Source organism: Melampsora larici-populina (genome assembly GCF_000204055.1).
Source record: "Melampsora larici-populina 98AG31 unplaced genomic scaffold MELLAscaffold_44, whole genome shotgun sequence".
Classification (NCBI taxonomy): domain Eukaryota; kingdom Fungi; phylum Basidiomycota; class Pucciniomycetes; order Pucciniales; family Melampsoraceae; genus Melampsora; species Melampsora laricis-populina.
The window spans coordinates 136868-152249 of record NW_006768808.1 but is presented as its reverse complement, the minus strand read 5'-3'; the positions used below and the strand labels follow the sequence as shown (position 1 = coordinate 152249).

Here is a 15382-nt window from a genome sequence, read left to right as displayed (position 1 = left end):
AACCCTTGCCGATCTCCACGACAATCCCAGACGAATCTTTGGTAGGGGATCCAGAAGAAGAAGAGGAGGACATCGCACGGCGACGGAGGATAGCGGAGCGGATGGCTAAGCTTGGTGGAGCCAAGATGGGTTTTGGTATCCCAGGTCCTGCGTTAGGTAGCAAGCCACCGCTCCCACCGAAAAGTGCACAAGGAAATGTGTCAGAACCTAATGAAGATAATTCCAACACAATCATTGAGACCGCTTTACCTCCTGATAGAATCGCAATACCGGCTATGCCTAAGAGAGCGGGACCACCTCGACGAAAGCCTCCTGCGACAAAACCGGCAGAGCCTGCTGTGGTTCAAACTGAACCCGCACAAATCGAAGGATCCCAAACCGAGGAGGCCGCAGGCCCATCACTAGTGGACACATCTGACCAGCCTGTCATAGATACTGCAGAAACAACGTCAGTCGATACATTACAGTCGACTACTGTAGGTGCGAACGGCGAATTTGAGGTCCCAGAGGGTGCGTTGGACGATGCCATCTCCACTTCCCATCCGACTTCTCAATCCTTGGATGTCAAGCAAGAAACTGCTTTACAACACTACAGCGAAGATGAAGAGGCCTCACTGAATCTTGGAGAAGCCTCGGGACCCATCGATGCCTCGTTGGACACACCGCGTCGTGTACCGGAAGACTCCTCTGCCGAGTCTACTCATGTTCACAGCCCGGATAATCACGAAGGTGGCACCCCTGCTCTCGGCATGCCAACACCTCACGTTCCACCACCACATAGCCCCGTGCTCAGCTCCGACTCACAGGCACTTGACGCCGACCCACCGCAGGATATCTCGAGACCAGTTGACGATGATGAAACACGAGAGAATGTGATATCTGCTGAAAGATCTGCACCTCTATCACTCGATTCAGATGACGTTGATGATTCCCATGAAGATAAAAATCTCGAAGCGGAAGATGCAGAAGTTATTGAACGCAAGGAGGAAGTACGACCACCCACAGACAGCACGCATGCAACTCAGTCACGAGACGTCGATCAGCCTCCCCTCGAGCACACACCAAGACCTCCCTTACCTCAAGCCCCAGCACCAATGTTCAATCAACCAATAGTGGCCTCAACGGACGAAGATGACACGCCTGACGTTGAACATCGTCAGTCTTTCGCCAAGAAAATGGCTGCGATCGGAGGACGACCTATGCTGCCACCGATTTCTCCGCGAGGAGAGTTAAGACGTCCATCGGGACCCCGTGAACCAAAGTCGCCCTTAAAGGGTGTACCAATCGATGAGTTATCACCAGCGCATGGTAGGTGATTATTTTTAACTTCATGTTATAGCATTTTCGCTCACTGAGGTTAAATCCTTTCTCTCCATAGGCGGTTCGGATAACGAACTCTTGACTCAGAAAGCACCCCCTCAATCACAATTGCCACCCATACCTAGCTCCCGACCATTGCCACAACCGGACCTGAGCTCATCCAGAACAGCAGCAGACCCTACACGTCCAGAGTTGACAGCTGAAAGACCAGACAGCCTTGACGACTCTCCAATTGTGGAACCATCTGTTACCGAGCCCGTGTCTTCGGCAGACCATCAAGAAGATGAGGAAGACGAGGACGAGGAAAGTGCCCGGAGAAGAAGGTTGGCTGAAAGAATGGCCAAAATGGGGGGCCGATCGATGATGGGGGGAATGATGCCCATGTTCTCAAACAGCCCCAGTGCAGCGCGTAAACCTGCAACTGCTAGTCAGTCCGGTAGTCATCCTCTACCTAGTGTACCGCTGAATTTGGCCTCAACGCCACCTATACCTTCGTCCCGACCGCTACCCCCGCCACCCAGTGGTTTGATTACACCGTCTTCTGAGGGGCGTGCAACATCACCCATCAGTGTTCCATCACCTCCACGCAGAGCTGCCCCTTCACCTATGTATAGAGCGCCCAGCTCTGGCTTGGGTCAATCAGGTGACGATTTTTCAAGATCTCCGATCGAATCATCGCCAACCATGCCTTCTTCGCCACCACCGCTTTCTCCCGCTGGAAGGCCCAAGGTTCCGACGGCTTATCAAAATCCTACCAAGCGAGCTAGCACCCTCAGTCAGCCAGGACACACATGGTCACATGTAGATGAGCCTAGATCGATGCACCAGCAAGACGTGGAAGAAGAAGAAGATTATCTTCCGCTGTCCGACAATGATGAATGTGGCCCCCCTCCCATTCCACCTCCACGCCCACCACCTGTTTCGGGCATGTCGATGGGCTCTCCCAAGCCACCGACGATAGTATCGGATGATCCTTCGCGGTCATCTATTGACTCTGACCGGAGTAGTAATCCACGATCGAGTATGACCGAAAGGGACAGAGTCATCTCCGGATCGCCTCGCATGTCAAGCACGAACACATCTGGAGAAGGTATCCGAAAAGTATCTCACAACTCTCAATTTACACACAAAGCTCGTGATCTGGACCTCGCTTCTGAGCGATGGTGGAGGACTAAACCAGTATCTGTGCCGTCGAGCGTTCAGAGCATGAAGGACGTGCTGGTCCGTTTGCAAGGATCATCCACTCTTCAAAAGGGAGTGTCTACCTACGACTACGAACTGATCGTTATACGTGATGATTATTCAAAGACGGTTGTGCGCATCCATTTCGAAGATGGCGACGAATCGGCTACTGAGATGACACAAACTCATTACCCTCCCCCTCAGCCATACCCTATCTCGACCTTACAAGAGTTAAACGCATCCATCGGACCTCAACTAGTGGCACGTGCGAAGGCTAAGGAAGATGAGAAAGGAGTAAAGTTTGTAGGAGCAGAAGAAGATGGAAAGACATTTGTAGGGATGATCGTGAAGTCTGTTGGAGCGGCATTAGAACCGGTTGGCGAGACATTTGGGGAAGTGATTTACAAATGCGAAATTCAGGATTTCAAGGCAGCGCATCCAGAAGTAGACGTGAAGGACGATATCAGACCGGTATGTCTGAGATATTCTTTCTAGTGATGAGCTTGACATAAGAAAGTCGCAGTTGAAAATGAAGTTATCCGTGCTCATTTCAAATTATATTGCATCTTATGTAGGGAGATATTGTAGCGTCATACGGCGCTTCATTCAAAGGTAAAGGTATCGGACACGGTTCAATGAATTTGGGAACAGTCACAAATGCTCATGTGGCTATCGTTGCTGAACATGACGTGAAGAAAAACAAGTTTAAGGCTTATGGAGTTTGGCACGGGAAAGTGGAATTGATCTCATATCGGTGAGTGTTGATTGATAGATTCATATTGGAAAGGTTTCATTCACGAAGAAGTAACTGATTCAGTTGATTTAATTCATTTTTTGATAATCTACCTTACCATCATCGTAGAATTGATGAATTGAAGAGCGGGTCGATCAAAGTGTTCAGAGTATTAGATAAAAAGTTTTTGGAAAATTGACCAAAAATAATTGATGTTTGGTTATGTTTATGTATAAGTCTGATTTGATAACACATGAGAGACGTTTATTTTTACTTTGATTTTATTTCCCTTGAGATCATCATCATCTATTCATCCATCTTTCTTTTTGATCATTCTAGTTTTGTTTTTCTGTCTCTCTCCAAGTATGAAGAGATTTTAGAATCCTATTTATCAATTTTCAAATTAACTCAAATGCAAATGAACGTTTTGTGGTATTTGGTATTTATTCAATTTGCTTTATCATTACATGCGCTTAGTCAATGTTACATTTTTTGTCAAGTACAGTTTCTTTTTCTTTTGCAATGTGATTCAAGTTCTCCTTTCCTCTCATTTTGGTATCTTCTATGGTGTTTGGAATGTCTCAATCAACTGTGAGATAAATTTTTGGCCTCACTGATGGAGAAGGTTGCAAAGCACTAATAATTGTATTGTTGAACTATTTTTATCAAAAATGCAACCAATGTTGACTTTGATCAATAACTTTTGTTCCTTTTTCCTTGTATTTTTATCAAATATTAATTGCCGTAATTTTCCTCCTCACTGATGAAGAAGGCTGCAACTCACTACGAACTGTATTGCTTATTTTTTGTTGTCAAAAATTACGTTCTATGATATCTATAAATATGCTGTGTGTAAAAATGATGAAAAATTTAAAGCCCTTGAAGCCAGATTATTCCAAGGCCGATGGAACAGGCAAGCGCTGTGAAGCAGAGCAAACGCAAGCTTGACGTGGTTGCTTGTTGGGCTTAACAAAGGATCACACCATCATCAATATTCATCAAGTTACTTTGATTTTTCATTAAATTGCTTTGATTAATCATCAGAGAACTTTGATTGTTTGATGGATTATGATACACTATGGTCCAAAACCGATGTAATTGGGATATAATTAGACCAGATGTTCCAGAGACAAAGATTTGTTGATTCTGAAAGCGTCCATAGTAAACATGATCCCATTGATACAATGTAGATATCGGTGGTACGTTTCAACAATGCGCTTCTTGTCGTCTTTGAGCAGCAACGATACATAATTGTTACATACAGTCAAACCTGCGCTAATGCATAAATTGGGGAGACAATTTTTGCTATGCATTATTGTGGGTTATGCATATAGGCATAAACCCCCATAATGCATATTTGTATGCATTTAGGCCTAAATGCATTGAAATATGCATTATGACCGGTTTTTGTTGAAATTGTGTAAGTTTATGCAATAGTACGTTTGTATTTTGCACAGGTACAAGGACAAGATATTTTTTCGACGCAGGAAAAAACACCACTAGGGGTTGGTTTGACCCCATAGAGGGCTCATTGGTGCCTGATGTTGCCAAAATTCTACTTGCAAAGGATTCGATCAGAGTTCAATGGAAAAAATACACATCCTGGGGCGCTTTGTAGGCATGCATTATGACTTTGGGGACTTGAAAAGAAGTATGCATTATGGTTTTTGACATAATTATGCAATTAATGACAAAATTGGCCGGCACCAGCTGGGTGGAAAACAAAACTTATGCATTTTGGCTGGTTATGCATGTGCGCGGGTATGCATGTGCGCGGGTTTGACTGTAACCAATTTGTATGCTCTGCGCATCCAAGATGTAAGTCCTACATTCCCAGAATGTTTCCTGGTATTATATATTGCCGATAAAGTTCTGAGTTCCTCAGTACGCTGAGGATATGTACCAGCTACATCCGTCAAACATAACCCCCAGCCAGCATTTGGCCGGTATTTTTTTCAATTTTTCAATTTTTGGCTTTTTGGTTTGATTGTGATTGTTTTCAATTTTCTCTTATACGGCAGGTTGCATCCACTTCTTTGTAACAATGATTTGCAAACATAGTGATAGGTCACAAATAGAGGCAAGGGAAATAAAACATCTTTCTGTGAAGTATTCTGTAAGCTATAAATTTGGTTGGTACATAGATGACAAATACATTGACAACATGATGATTCAGAACATATTACTCTGAGACAAATTCATTGTGTGACTTTTAAAGTGCAAGTGCAAGCCACATCAAAGTACATGGATGGAATCCGTTGCTATAAGCAGCTTGTGGTATCTAAACGGGGGTGGATTTTGATCAGGAACAATTGATCGAACCGGCAAGTTGGCATTTGTATGTGATAACCGATCATTGTGAGCAAGATTGACTATAGTATGAGAAAAAAAAGTTGAGGCACAGGGGCCAAAATAGATACTCACATACATGTGAGCATTGTAGACTTTCTGGAATTCTCCAAAAAAGATTTGTTTTCTTTCAGATTGATTCAATTCAAAATCTTGGTTGTGTTCCGGTGATCAGCCTGTGGTGCTCATATTTTACTTGACATTTGTTGAGAAGGCTCATTTCCATCTTGGATGAGCAATAACTGATTTCCGATGAGTACTCAGGATCAGCTCATGGGTCACTGAATACTCAGCAATTTGTTCAAAATGAAGATGAGCACATGAACTATAACTTCCTGAGGCTTCATTTTTCAGTGAAGAAGCCTGCACAGGGGCGTCCCATTTGAGCTGCTCAGCAAATACTCAGTAGCATCCCCTGACTGGCTCACTGATGGGCCAGACTTCCCTCAGACTTCCTTGCTAAGGAATGAAGCCTGATAGAAGTGCCATCCCATCTGCTCAGTTTATCTCAGTTGCTCAGCTAATCCTCAGTGATATCCCTGGATAAAGTTTTTCACACCGAGGGGCTGAGATCAACTGAGCAGCCCCTCAGCCAATACTCAGTGACATCCTTTGGATCCTTCTGATCCGGCTAGGAATGCCCCTGAGGACTAGCTGAGCAGCTGAGCAGAACTGAGCAGCCCCTCAGCCAATGAGCAGTAAGTTCCTCCGGGGCATTCTGATCTCAGGAATGCCCCTGAGGAATAGCTGAGCAGCTCAGTTGAACAAGCAGACGGGCCTCAGGCTTCATTCCGGAGCCATGAAGCTTGAGGCAAGCTTGACGCTCTGTGATCCGTCTGGGGGATGCTTCAGAGACTTAGGGTTAGGGAATACTCAGTTCAGCTCAGCCCCTAAGCTATACATTAGTGGCATTCCTTGGAACTTATTGAACCAGGGAATGCCGCTCAGTATCAGCTGAGCAGATGGATCAGCCCTTCCTCAGACTTCTTTCCTCAGGAATAAAGGCTGAGGAAGGCTTGTTTGTCTGCTCAGTTCCTGATGATCAAGTAATCAGCTGACAAGCAGAAAGAAAAGGGAAACAAATTGGAAACAAATGGGAAACAAATGGGAACAAAACAGGAACATTTCAACACTCACATGGTTGTGAGCATCAATTTTTGCCCCTGTGGATTATGCCAGGTTTGATTACATCATGCTACCTGTAATTCTCTGCCTGCCCCTGCTGTGCTTTTGATGTCCCATATTACGTAACATCTTTTGATGTTTGGAATTCTTTCTTGTTGAAATGAAACACCATCAAGAGTACGTAAATTTTATGAAATTGTAAGAGAATTTATGGTCTGAATGTTGGATGGTCATGTCATCATGCTCAGTATCCACTCCCGGCCACAAGTTTTAAAATGATGGAAGGCAGTGATTTATGTAAACAAGGTTATCTGTGACTGTTGTGATACACCTTTGATTTTGTGGAGAAACATGGTGACATGCTATGTCTTGAAGAGAATGGAAGCAGTCTCAAAGATCAGTTGTACCAAGTTTGGGTGTGTCAGATGGTTATAAAGCACAACAATTTCCATGATATTTCCTCTCACTCAGACAAACTCTGGCTTTCCTCTTGAGATCAACAACGTGAATCTCAACTGGAGCTGGAGCAGCATAGAGAGAAACAAAGGAAAGGTTATTACTTTGATTTCATGCAAGAAAGCTATAAGCAAAAGTATTGAGAGAAAGAGAGAAGACAGTAAAACCAACCTGGAGCAGGGTAGAGAGAAACAAAGGAAAGGTGAAGAATAAGAAGACACCTTTCCTGATGCTGCTCCAGTGTGGTTATATAGTGAATCTAACTTAGAGAACTATCACACGGGTGAAATGTTGTGAAGCACACAAATAACAAATGAGTAGAAGTCACACATGACTGTCAGTAACAAGGGATAGTCACACAGGACTTCATTAGACATATTTGATATTATATATGAAATATTACGTAGGACTGTAAGAATATCTCAACAATTGGTTCCTGAAAGATTCATTGGCAGGAAGATCCAGAAGGATCACTCACCGTGGCAAGTCTGGAGCTCTGTCGGATTTTCTTTTGTGATTTTTCCAATTGTGGGATGTGTCTCATGGGTCTGGTAGTGCTGGCCCTGTGTGGCCTGAAGCAGTCTCACAGTGTAGGTTACGCGGAGCTGCTTCTGGCTGATAGGCCAAGGCATATGAAACGTTTGTATTGAGAGGCACCCCTGGGGAGGACCAAGTTCAAATGTAGGTCAAGAACAACCACAAAAACTAGACAACAAATGAAATGTGACACCGTCCCACTGCTTACGGGGCAACCTGCTCCCAAAAAGGAGCTCCCAGGCATGGGGAATCACTCGGTGACAAGAAACAGAGAGGGACAACAAAGATCACTGGCGGAGACATTAATTTGTAAGAATTTAAAGGAATACACCTCACCTGAAACTAAAGAAAAGGGATAAACAAACAAAGAAGTGAAATTATGGTAAAGGAAAGGATATAACATAATCATGTTTTTGTGTGTTTTTTTTTAAAAAAAATAAACAAGGCATGCGGGTGGGCAGGATTTTCAATGAACTACACCTGGCCAGAGTGACAGGGTGAGTTTTTTTGCAGAACAACTACAATGAGGCAACACTTGAAGGAGAAAGGGTAGAATTTGTGCTGGGCATACCACCAATACCTTCCCTGCTAATAACCTAACACATGACAACCTGTGGTTGGGGGAGGACATATGTGAAAATATTAGCATATCCTTCTAGCTTGCCTAATCAGAGAAGCACACATGACCCCTGCTTGCCATATCCCACTTGATTAATGAAACACCAATCCACAATACATAAAGAAATTCTCAGACAAAGAAACAAATGCTACAATTGAATTCTTAAACGCAATTAGATTAGAAAGCAAAGCTTGCGTTTTAGATTGAATTCAAAGTTTGTAATGAATGTAATGTTTCAAACACAGATCATTTCATCAGGAAACAAAACATGGTTTGGAAAGATTGGGTTTGAGACGTTGACATTTGCAGGACTACAGCATTGTTGTATGTGGGATGGTCTGCCAGGTCAGTAACGGTGTAATTGTGTCACACCAACCTTGGAGTAGGGGTAGCAGACCACCACCACTTACGGAAAGAGAAAGCCGGGGGAAAATAAAGGCCGGAAAGAGAGTTCCCAAAAACAACGATGGTTTGTAAGACCACAGTGTTGGTTTCAAAGAACCAAATGTTTGGTTCAGGTGAACCAAAGAAAGGGCTCCCTGCGGGCACTTTCCCATACTGCACTCTCCTCACCACAAGGCAAGGTAAAAGCATGGATGACAACACAAGATCCATCATGCAATACATAAAACATGAAACTCAAATGATCACCTAGAGAAGTGCATGGATTACATACATCATCCTAAATATAACCCTCTGCCTCCCGCCCACCAATCATTTGATCTCCACTCAAATTATGTACATCTTTTGATGTTTTGGATTTCCTCTGTGTGTCATGATAACACAATTGAGAGTACACAAATTCTACGGAATTGTACAAGTTCAGCTTAAAGACAGGCCTGAAACACAATTGATTATGCCAGGTTTGATTACATCATGCTACCTGTAATTCTCTGCCTGCCCCTGCTGTGCTTTTGATCTCCCAAATTACGTAACATCTTTTGATGTTTGGAATTCTTTCTTGTTGAAATGAAACACCATCAAGAGTACGTAAATTTTATGAAATTGTAAGAGAATTTATGGTCTGAATGTTGGATGGTCATGTCATCATGCTCAGTATCCACTCCCGGCCACAAGTTTTAAAATGATGGAAGGCAGTGATTTATGTAAACAAGGTTATCTGTGACTGCTGTGATACACCTTTGATGTTGCGGAGAAACATGGTGACATGCTATGTCTTGAAGAGAATGGAAGCAGTCTCAAAGATCAGTCGTACCAAGTTTGGGTGTGTCAGATGGTTATAAAAGCACAACAATTTCCATGATATTTCCTCTCACCCAGACAAACTCTGGCTTTCTCCTACATCCTGACAATCAGTGGTCCGCTCATTTTCTTATTTTTGAAGTTTTTTTGATAACTTCAAGGACTGATTAGCATCAATATTTCATCTTTTTTCTGTTTTTAAATTTGTTTAGATAAAGAAGCTCTTGATAAATCAAGTACAACCAAAATTCAACTTACTCACAATTTCTTTTTCGTATGTTCCTTGAAAAACTCTCTGTCCATGTCATGTATCTCCACTGACTTGAATGTACTATCCAGGTCAAACAAAATGAATACCATCAGCCTCATTGGAACCAGTGTGCTTATTGGCACCTTGGCAGCACCTGTTCACGCCATGGCCATTGAAGAGCGTGGCTCAACCTCTTGCTACCAACGAATTTCAAAAGAAAAACAGGTTTTGGACGATGGAGATGAGCTTGTACATTCCAGAGGCGAGGATGATTGGAGGCACCAGGACTGGTCCCCTCAAGGTTGTTGTACTAGTGATGATGTCTCAAATGATGGTTGTTGTGGTAGTGGTTGCAACATTATGTGAAAGAGACTACACAAACACAACACCTAACAACATTTGCAGATCAGGAGGAGCCCATATGTGATGAGCTGATGAAAGCATGACATATTTGGATGATCCCTGAATACATTTTCTCAATATGCCTGACTTGATTGTGATGATGATGAGTGGTGTACTTTGAACTCCTTTTGTTTCCTTCATTTGACCACTTTGTCCATGATCAGCAAAGTCATTTCCATTTGTGCTTCTGTTATTAATTATCTGCTCCATGCATCTGCTTATTGATGCATTCAATGTTTCCAAGTCCACCATGATCAAGCCTGGCTTGCAGTGCAGAGCACTGCCTTGTAGCTACTTGAGGGTCCAAAAAATGAACCCTAAACTCCTCATGGGCCTTTGGAGGGTTGTTTCTGAGTCTCAAGTTTCAACTCTGTGACTGCAGAGTACAACGTATGCCAATGAGGCCCGACCCCAAAGCCACTGTCTGAATGATCACAGATCTGAGGGTGACGGAGCTGAAGGAGTCAGACTCTATCTGCTTTGCCAAACTCTTGAAAGGTTTGATGAAGGAGAGGGGAAACTAGATATTGAAAGAGTTCAAAGTTATCAAGATGTTCTGCCTAAGATATTTCTTACCTATCTTACTCTTTTTCGCTTTCCCAACTGCTCCCTCATTTCTCCTCTTATTCTTCTTAGCCTCAATGACAACTCAACATAAACCTTGGTGTGTCATTGTGCCACATAAACCTATGATTGTAACACTAAAGGCACAACCCAGTTTCTCGGCGAAGCTGGATTAAATCCCTAATCCCTTAATAAGCTGTACACCTAAGACTCCAACCCCCTTATGTTAAGTTTATATAGATGATGTCTATTTCTTCCAGTTGTATAATTCAAGTTAAAGTGAAACCGTGTTCGCAGATAAAACTCCCATAACTCCCAAACCCTGTTAACAATTCACAGGTTTTCGCGTGCAACATAGACTTTCTGACTTGCACGTGTTCCACCCCGCTTTCTTATCTTCAAACCCTCCTCCCGTCCGAATTAACAGACATCTCAGTCTTGGCTACTTCATGAATGCAGTTGATTGCCACCATCAATCCAGACAACCTCACATAATGGATCCAATCCTCAACCTTCAACATATCATTCATCATGGATCAAGACTTCATTAATTTATTCAATGTACACTCATTTTCAAATGCCATCGGCACCACGTGTCCACCAGCTGTAAGCTCACCCGCCATGTCGCACTTTGAATCAACTCTTAATCAAACTCGGTCACCTTCCTCCGATTGGCTCGTCGCCTGGATTTAGACAGGACATCATCAAATTTAATTCAAATTGTCCAGCCAAGATGCAGATGCTCACAAAGGTAAGCAACTTCACCCGTCTTAGCAGATGTCTCTATTGCAATACAATCCATTTATTCACAGTCCTTGTTGGTTTAGTTTGAGTCCAAGTCCAATAGGGTCAAATCAATTGTTTTCCACCCCCAAGCTTACCCTTTTACTATTAGCAGCATCACTTCATTCAGGAAGTATCCAAATGTGGAACTTTCAGATGGTAACATGAGTCAAACGATTTGACAAACACGATGGTTCGTTTTGATAACTCATATAAATGAAGTAACCGTTTGATTGTGTATTGATCTTGCGACTTTCAGGTCCGGTTTGTGGGATTGCCTTTCATCCAAGTAAACCACTCTTTGTGTCAGGTGGAGATGACTACAAAACCAAGGTCAATTCATGCTTTCTAGCATTCTCAAATTCTTTTGATATTCCATTGATGCTTGAATATTGAATTTATTTGGTAGTACAGGTCTGGAATTGCAAACAACAACGGTGTTTGTTTACCTTACATGGTCATCTTGATTCCGTTCAATCAGGCTCATTTCATCGTAAACATCCATGGATCCCTTCTGCCTCTGATGACCAGACAATTTGTATATGGAATTGGCAATCTCATCAATGTAGTGCTACCTTGACCGGTCATTAGTAAGTAGTAACTCACTCATAGACTTGCGACTTCTTTGGTTATTGAGTTTGTGTTTGTCGATTTGTAGTCATTACATTATGTGTGCCAAGTGTCATCCCGAAGACAACTACACCCTATCTTGTTCAATGGACCAAACGTAAGTGTGTCATTCTATCTCTCAAAACCAATCATACTCTCTTATCATTTTCCTTAGCCTCCGTGTATGGGACATCGCCGGTCTTCAAAAGAAAACTACAATGGTTCAGCCTATGTCATTAAAAGACCAGGTCCAACATGCAAATTCAGGCCAAGCAGAACTGTTTGGTGATAAGGGTGTGGTGGTCAAATACGTCCTCAAGTGTCACGATTGTGGTGTGATTTGGGCGACTTTCCGTCCTACTTTACCAGTAATCAAAGAAGCTCTTAAGATCAATGAACAAGTTAAAGAACCAGCCATAGCAAACGGACAGGAATCTTCAACATTGATTGAACAACAAACAACCGCGGATGAAAAAGAACGAGCTGTCAAAAAGGAACAGCAAGTTCGGATATACAGAACCCACAGTCCAAAAGACAGTCACTGGAGAGGGCTCCTCTTGAATCGAATGGAGGCTCATCACGTGCCTAGGAAGTGACAAAAATGCCCAAAACACAAAATAATAGTGTTGATGTACGTGCTGATTATTGATGGTTGGCTTCAAAGCTTCTTTTTTCATTACACAGAAATCAATGGTCTGATCTCAACTCAACATAGCACATTTTCCTGAATTGATCCTTGATTTTTTGCTTTCAGAATCAGATTTTCTTCATTTGGTAAAAGATGAAGAAGAAAAAGAAAAATTCAAACCTGAAGAAGAAATAACTCAAAGGGAGAAAAGCAGGACGGAAGAACAAACAGCATCTGATCAAATCGACTCAGAAAACCATTGAGAGGTACTAGTAGGGTACTCCAAAATGATACAATTACAGAACTTAATTGAGTTATTGAGTTGAATCAGAAGAAATGATAAATGAAAAAGGTAGAATTAAAATTGAAAGAGATGAGTTGATTAAGAAATCAAAGAAATGGTTTGAAAGGAATGAAAAAGTGGAATTGAAATCGTATGGATCAAAACTTGAAGACATCAAATTAATTATCAAAAGATAAAAAATCTAAAGAGAAATTCAATTTGAAAGTGATCGAAACCAAATCAAATAATTTAAAACAATTTGAACTGATCAGAGTTAGATTGAGTTAGAAGTTTTAGAATGTGCTTGGATACCTATAGATAATTATGTGGGTGACATTAAAGCGGGTGACATCAAAGCTTTACTTGAACCTGAGTTTACTTGGTTAGATGATATGACTTATGAAGATTGGGAAAGCAAAATCTTCTTATTTTTTGTCTCTCTTTTTCCCTAAAACACCAAGAAGCTTGCTGATTTAAATATATATAGCTAATTTAGCTTATCATTTATTTTCAACTATGTCAACTAAATGTAAAGAAAGATTCAATTTTTCAGTTTAAGATGATGAAGATTCAAAAATAAATCAAGCTTTAGTAGTAAAAGTGTTTTGGAAAGCTTAAAGAGTTGTATGAAAAGGTTTTGGATAAAGGAAAATTATTTGATTTGAAATTGGATAGATCAATTTTAGATTATATTGAAAGGTTACAGAAGGAAAATGGAGATGAACTTTGGGGAATCAGAAAGGATGGGGTTTGGGTTTGGTTTTAGGCTTTTTTGAAATAAGTTCTTGTGAAATTGACTTTGATTTGATTTGATTTGATTGAATTTTCAATTGTGATTTATTTTCCATTTGAGAAAATTCAAGAATTTGGAAGCAACATGATGATACATAGAAAACTTTCATATAATGTGACACACAGAAAATGGGTTATCTGGAATCCAAGTAACAAAAAGACTGAATTGTTTTTTATTTCATTCATTTTTGAATACATGATAATGTTTTGCCTTACATCCTTTTTTGCCTCCTTTGTTTTGTTTTTAATGTCACAAATTTGGTTCCAAATTTTTATTAAAATCAGTTGTGGTAGTTAACAATTTTTTTTATCAATCTATGGTTATTGTATATTATTTATTATATTTTTGAATAAATTAATTGTTCATCATAGGAGGAAATCAAAAAGGGAGTGCATTAGTATGTTTTCAATGTTGATTCTTTTTTTAGTTGAGTTATATGTTGGATTATTTGATGACATCAATTTGAAAAAAAATTGAAAAATCTTGGGGAAATGAATAAAATAATTGAAGAAATTGTATTAAATGACAGTTGTGACCTGATTGTTGATCCATTTAGCAGATATCTCTTTATAATGTATTCCAGCCCACAAGTGTATCAATTTTTCAATAAAGGATGTAGTCATGTGAGCTGCAATAAGTTGTTTGAGAAAATTATGAATTCTAATTGATTTCAATTTGGAACCAATGAAGCAATCCTTCAGGGTGAGAGATCACTTTGAATTGAGATGTAGAGCTTTGATGTTTTGGTTGCACCAATTCAATGACATGAAGCTGACTGATATGACCAGGTGAGTGCTGGTCTTCAGAGGATATATGATCATTTCAACGAGAAGAACATCTTATGCTGATGTAGCATTACTCTCAGCATTTGGATGGTTTGGTGCAGATTCCTGTTTCCAACCAAAAGGGAGAAAGAGGGCGGATATTGAGAATGGTGGTGAAATATGTGTAAAACTAACCCTCATGGGTTGAGCATGTAAGAGAAAATTATTCATGGTTAATAGCTACTACAGAGACTGTATTAGCCTACCTGGAGTGGGTGCAATTATCTGGGAATGGTGTACAAAACAAGGTTTGCGATACATCCTTGCTCAATGCTACACGGCAATTCTTTTATTGATGACAAGATTTCAAGCATTGATCAGAATGAGAGAGTATTAGATAACTTAGTATTGGCATGCCTTTTGTACTTCAAACCTTTGAAAGCGGAGGCCCGCCGCTGATATGCTAGTAACAAACTAACTTACAAAATGCAAGAGGTGTCAAGGTGACAATGCAAAAATCAAAAAAAAAATCACAATTCCCGGGTGCGAAATTCAAAAATCAAAGACAAAACTACAGAAAATACTCAAATACAGGGCAAAAAACCCTGTACTGGCCAACTCCTCAGTTAGCTATGGTGCTATTGACTGAGTTGTATCTATGGGATCTGTTCATGAGTTGAACCCTTCACCCACATTGACCTCTCTTACATGTGTGTCAGAGAGGTTGTGATGGGGGAGTGGCGGAGCCCTGCCTTTGGGTTGGTTCTTGAGAACCAAACGCC

At 41.2% G+C, this 15382-nt stretch overlaps 3 protein-coding genes across 3 annotated transcripts; all 3 read left to right on the top strand.

Annotated features, from left to right (window-relative positions):
* Positions 1-2839: 2839 nt before the first annotated feature.
* Positions 2840-3847, top strand: MELLADRAFT_75504 (uncharacterized protein; the record flags this gene model as incomplete). Its single annotated transcript, XM_007414636.1, has 3 exons — positions 2840-2973; positions 3078-3256; positions 3365-3847. Coding segments are annotated over 3 exons (383 nt in total), but the record flags the coding sequence as incomplete, so codon positions are not given.
* Positions 3848-9873: 6026 nt separating this feature from the next.
* Positions 9874-10140, top strand: MELLADRAFT_124371 (uncharacterized protein; the record flags this gene model as incomplete). The annotated part of the gene is made up of 1 exon (XM_007414637.1): positions 9874-10140. One exon carries the CDS (start codon positions 9874-9876, stop codon positions 10138-10140), a length of 267 nt encoding a protein of 88 aa, XP_007414699.1.
* A 1159-nt stretch (positions 10141-11299) lies between these two features.
* On the top strand, positions 11300-12728 carry MELLADRAFT_91605 (uncharacterized protein; the record flags this gene model as incomplete). Its single annotated transcript, XM_007414638.1, has 7 exons — positions 11300-11346; positions 11469-11491; positions 11693-11716; positions 11783-11856; positions 11938-12113; positions 12182-12250; positions 12308-12728. The coding sequence occupies 7 exons, from the start codon at positions 11300-11302 to the stop codon at positions 12726-12728; spliced, it is 834 nt and encodes a 277-aa protein (XP_007414700.1).
* Positions 12729-15382: the final 2654 nt, after the last annotated feature.